A 6,148-nucleotide genomic window follows, 5' to 3' on the forward strand; every position below is an offset into this window, starting at 1 on the left:
TCAGTTTCGATCCAAATGTCGCCAAATTCATACGGGAGATCAAGGAATATACGGGAAATTGCCTCGACTTTATTTGGTTGAAATCGGTCAAGAATTGGCTGCAAAAACAGTGAAAATATGGGTAAAAACGGGTTTTTTGTTATGAAAAACTGCAGCTGGCAGGCAGCGCGTCAGCGCCGCGTGCGTAATTCGCACTACGCCAATGAGCGCGTAAACGGCGCAGAGCCACGCGACTTGCGAGACAAAAAGGAAGGAAAGAATCTATTCAAGAAATGTAAAAAAAAGAAGCTAAAATAATGAGAACAGAATTAAATAAAAAACATGGAAACGGGAAATCGCAAGCAGCAAATAAAAAAGAAAGCTAAAGGGAATTGATTGGAACAAAGTAGTCCCATGTAGAAGAAACTGAAAGAAAGGAAAAAAGGAAATGTAAGAAGAGACAGATTTATATAAATAAAATGTACCTTTTCAATGATTCTACCTGTTCAGTAATTCTTCCTGTTATAGTGAACGCTCCCATTTACTCATCTAGCGGGGACCCGCGCGAAGCGCGGATATCCCGCTAGTATTTATAATACAGGATGTTGACACTGTGCGCTGTTTAGCTGTATCTTTTTTAAATTAATACTAACGGCTAGCATGAAACAATTTTAAACAAAATGTTCTTTCCGTGCTTACTTAATGGTCATATCAATATTACACAATATGTGGGGAGGTTTGCTTTTTTTAAATGATATTGGAATATAAATATGTGACCGTCCACGGCGAATGAGCCGTAAATTCCTCCCCGGTCAATTTTGTTTTATTTCGTGTTTAAAAATAAACATCATAAACTTAAAAATGGTATATCATTTGACTTCAAACGATATCCAGAAGCGGAGTTATGGTTAGTTAAACTTTCCTCCTTCAACAAAATTATAGCTTTTTATGTTTCTATGTGTGTCTCTTTTTCCACATTGCTGGCAATAAATATCAAACAGTCATAATTGGCGGTCATTTCAAACCATCCACAAGTCAACGAGGTTTAAGAGGGTTCTCTCATTGTTAATTGTTGGTTATGCATACCTATACAAATAACCCACCACTTGAAAAGGATTTAGCAAAAGCAAACAAAGACCAGAGCTATTAAAAGTTCTATAGCCATCTAAGGTAGAAGCTTATTATCAACTTCAATAATAGGATTATTGATTGGTGTTGTGACTATCAAAATAAGACAGATGTCACGCCAGCTTAAGTGACCGATGAATACGACCTTCGTACACATTTTACACCATAACTCAGAATACAATTTAGGGAATTTACGGCTCGTTTGTGCTGCCGGGTCACATATGCTTTCTTCAAGGATAAAGGTATATCTACTTAAGAAATGAAGCAATTTTAAGAAGTACTTGAAGGAATTTTTTGTTATGTTCGTTTGTTATTACTTACCTTCTGGGTAGCGAGGATCTCGGCATCCGCACTTCTTTGTTACGTAATCCACTTTGCATTCATGAAGACACAGTGGTACAGTGTACACTTTGGAATACTTCAAACTGTCTTCAGTGCAATTTGATGAATATGGGTGTGGTTGAGATAGCGACTACAACGTGAAATAAAAACAGACCAAATCGAATCTACGTGTACTGAAATATTATTCAGCATCTTACTAAGGTTGTATGTTTGGGCATGATAGGCTCCGTCAGGTTTGATCCAAAATTCACACGGAAGATTGGCGAATACCGTAAAACCTTTTCTACAAGCATGTCTAGAATGTTTTATTATGAAAGCTAAATTATAAATACGAAGCAGAAAATAGATTGGTCTTTCAATAGTACTTGTTTGTATGTGTGGTAATTTTTTGCTCAATCTCAATAATTTTGTAAATGGATGGCGCCTGGATTAATTTAGCTTTCATTGACAGCACTCTATATGCTTGTAGACAATGTTTTACGGTATATGGGCAGATGCCCCCCCCGCTCCAAATACCGGGACAAAAGTGACCAAAACCTGTAATGTGCATCTGCCTTTGGACCGGTTTTAGGGCACAATATTGTCCTAATTTTGACCAATTTTAGCATGGAAATTGCAAATTTGTCCCGGGTAGTCATATTAGTAGCGGATCGATAGTGGCGATTTAGAAAATTAGCCTCGGTGGCCTCCGTGGTGGCTTCTGTGTGTTCGTTATAAACAAATTTGGTTGATATAAGTATATGGCTTCAAAAACGTATAAGCGATATGCATAAGGCTGAGTTCACATAGAAGTATACGGTATACGGTATTCGCTATACGAAATACGCTCATCGATCAGGCTGAGTTCATATAGGAGTATACTATGTGAACTCAGCCTGGTCAAATGAGCGTATTTCATATAACTAATAACGAGTATACATTTGTAGGTCAGTTTACCAATTTTCTTCGTCTAATCAAATGCTTGTAACTTTACTTCTGGAGGTCACATTGCATTGAATTTACCCACATATGGTTTAGTTTTAAAATTAGGACGGTATACGCTGCACTAAAATCGAGCGCGCACGATTCCCACTATACTATACTATACGCAGGTATACATGTTAAAATTTCCTTAGGTTATTAAGCTATGAATAAAATGTTGGGAAAATATTATTTTACACTTTCATATTTTTTATTGCTTAAACAAATCTCCATTTTCATATGCACACATGCCCAGAATTTTTACCCCCCCACCCCTCTCACGCACGCTTTGTGTATAACTTAAAATGGCGAAAATTATGGACAGCCCCTTTTCTGTATGTCGCAAGTTCAGTGATTTTCCCTGTTTTAGTGATGGCTCCCGTTTACTTAACTACTGATTGGCCCGGGCAAAGCGCGGGTATCCCGCTAGTTAATAGGCCCATATTATATTCGTAATTTTGTCCATCGTCATCATCGTCGTCTCAGCGTTATTGTCACCGTCAGTGTTGTCATAATTTTCGTTAGCGCCATCACCAATTAATAGTCTTCATTAAGTTGGTTCAATCAATCTTTATTCAAATAATACATGTACCTTGGTATGTTTAATGCTAACAAGTGTTTCAAATCCCGGAGAAACGACAACCCCGCCCTCCATCATTAAGGGGCGCACTCCCTGCGGATGTAACACAACCTGCAAGATAATAAAGAAATTCCTTTGTACAAATCCAAAATTTGGGTTGATGTTACGTAATTTTGGATTTGTACAAAAGAATTTCTGAATTAAATGTTTTAATGATCCTGATGAACTTATATGCGGACTACCTGCAAAAACAATAATCGCATACTTGCCATTTTACAATAATACTCAGGCATGGCAATGGAACTTCATAATAATTTTAACACTGCTGTTTTCTTCCTTTTTGTTAACTTTTCATGTGAAATAAATATACAGAAAATCTTTCCTTAGTCAAATGACTCATCTGGGTGAGTTTCCGTTTTTCCATGTAGTGACACGCTTGTCATGTTTCAGTGAGTCATTTGACTCATCAATAATGAGTTCTCTGACTCACTATACAAATGAGTCATCTATGTATCATTTATATTTTTCCGTGTACAGGGTGTCCCAGAAAAAATATACCGAATGAATACAATTAAGTGTAAGTCGAGAAATGGACATCAGAATCAAAATATTTAAAATGTAGCGCATAGCCCATTTTATTGTGCATCACATACGAAAATTTTATTTAATTCGGTTGACTGGTTGCGAAGAAACTAACGATTACATAATGCGTGCATCAATGCAGTTCATTCCAAGATTCATCAACGGGCGGTTTTGCCATACTCGCTCACCGCTTCCAAAGGTTTGTGTATCTCATTAAATTTAGTCCACATCTATTTTATAATCCGACGGTGTTATGTTATTCATGCTTTCATTGAAGATAAATAACAGTTTTTTCCGAGAAAACTTTGATTTCTGCAGTTGGAAGCTCAACTTTAATTCTGCAAATATGTTATATTTTAACTTTCCAAAGAACATTTGAGACATGAATGACAATGATCAAGTGCTTACAACTTTACGTGTGATTTTTGATACCATGCAACATTAATGTTGAAGTTTTAAAGATTTGAACTTTGCATTACAATTTCTTGGAAATATTCCAAAAACACAATGTGTGTGAGACTTTTTTAAGCCAGGTGGAATTCTTTATGCAATAAGTCTTTATGCAACATTTATATTAGCATTAACGAAAAAAGATATTTACAAGTACCGAGCATCGTCTAACATGCAAGTTTCCATTTTCAATATCGTGCAGGTTTTCAAATTTGAACCAAAACTTAATTAAATGTTTTGCAAGAAACAGATTGTTTAAAAAGAAAGATTTCCCCGAACAAAATATGAAAATTTGACAGAGTTAACCACTAGTTCGCATTGTGTACACTTGGAATGAAGTGAATTGACCATTGACGCATGCGTTATGTAATCGCTCATTTCTTCGCAATCAGTCAAACGATTCCAGTAAAATTAGCGTATAATATGCAAAATAAGATGGGCTACACGCTGAGATTTAGTTTCTTGGTCTATGATGTCTATTTCTCGACTTACGTACAAATTTATTCGCCCGGTAATTTTGTCTAGGACACCCTGTATGACACGTTTGCTATTTTGGCGAGTCATTTGACTCACATAATTTGAATACATGCAAATCTTGCCTTGTTTGTATGAGTTCATACTTGAGTAGGCCTACTACTACTACTAGTGTAATCTGACCAAACATCATAATTACGGGTTAACACGTACCTGCATTGCATTGGCCAATTTCAATCAAAAAAACAGGTTTTTCGAATTCGATTGTCATAGTTTTTGAAAAACCAGGTTTATCGACCGAGAAACCTGGTTTTTCGCCGATAAACTTGGTTTTTCAATTCGATTGTCATAGTTTTTTTTGATAAATCTGGTTTTTCAATCTAAAAAACCAGGTTTTTCGAATTTGATTGTCATAGTTTTGATAAACCAAGTTTATCGACCGAGAAACCTGGTTTTCCCTGATAAACTTGGTTTTTCAATTCAATTGTCATAGTTTTTTTTGATAAACTTGGTTTTTCAATCGAAAAACCAGATTTTTCAAATTCGATTGTCATAGTTTTTGAAAAACCAGGTTTATCGACCGAGAAACCTGGTTTTTCGAAAAACTATCACACTCGAATTCCAAAAACCTGGTTTTTCGTTTGAAAAACCAGGTTTATCAGTGAAAAACCAGGTTTATCAGTGAAAAACCAAGTTTATCGGCGAAAAACCAGGTTTCTCGGCCGAAAAACCACGAACAACCAGGTTTTTCTGTTCTATTGTGCAATATACTTGCCATACACACCTTAACCCCTGCTCCTTTAAAATCTCCCGTTATGTACTCGTCCTGATCAATATCCAATGTTAGCGTCAGACCATGATCAATACCTGGTTTATTTACGACAAGAGCATCATCCACGTTTGACGGATTATTAAATGTATAACAAACGCCAAGATCGGTTATCGATGCAGTAAAATTCTGATGCACACATTTCAAAAAGCCGTTCCATAGACATTCCATAAGCATTTCTTCGAAAGAATGCGTCACGAATGAAAAATTGAAACTCGCATCGCTTTCGATAGCTTCAGAATACGCGGTCCAGTCATTTGGATCTTTTTGAAACAAAACACCGGCTTTCACTAACAAGTCAAGCGTAGCGTTATCAAACTTTGATCGTCGGAATTGGTTTAAATTACACAATGTAACCGCTGGAAATGTCATACTCTGGTTGTATTCAATGGTAACCTTGGTTGAGATATCGAATTTGTGGTAACGTGATTGAAACTGATGAATTATATAAGCTGCCCCGGATAAGGATGCCAGAATTACTACCAACCAGAATAGTCTACAAACAACAACAGAAAATGTGCACACGAATCAAGGTATAGAGTCTTTGTAGCTAAATGATAGAGAGATTGCGATGTTCCTTACGTCCTATGTGGACCTGCGTATATACGACTTTCAAAACGTACGTACATATTGATATTCTTGGTTCCAAGCTGCGTTGTGCTCTTCATCACGAAGGATCACAAGGCGGCTGGAACAAAGACCAATATCTGATCTAGTCACAAGAAGGCTATATAACACTTGAAATTTAGTGGTCTCCTGGTCTTGCGTTGTGGTTTTTATCATGACTTTATTTTCAAAAAGTTCAACAAATTCGTGATGAACAT

General features: G+C 36.5%; 1 protein-coding gene across 1 annotated transcript; it reads right to left on the bottom strand.

Moving 5' to 3' along the window:
* Nucleotides 1–361: 361 nt before the first annotated feature.
* LOC140139048 (acid-sensing ion channel 2-like) lies at nt 362–5,825 on the bottom strand (the record flags this gene model as incomplete). Its single annotated transcript, XM_072160829.1, has 4 exons — nt 362–405; nt 1,429–1,579; nt 3,002–3,100; nt 5,271–5,825. Coding segments are annotated over 4 exons (849 nt in total), but the record flags the coding sequence as incomplete, so codon positions are not given.
* Between the last annotated feature and the right edge of the window lie 323 nt (nt 5,826–6,148).

This window comes from Amphiura filiformis, chromosome 18 (assembly GCF_039555335.1).
Source record: "Amphiura filiformis chromosome 18, Afil_fr2py, whole genome shotgun sequence".
NCBI lineage: Eukaryota > Metazoa > Echinodermata > Ophiuroidea > Amphilepidida > Amphiuridae > Amphiura > Amphiura filiformis.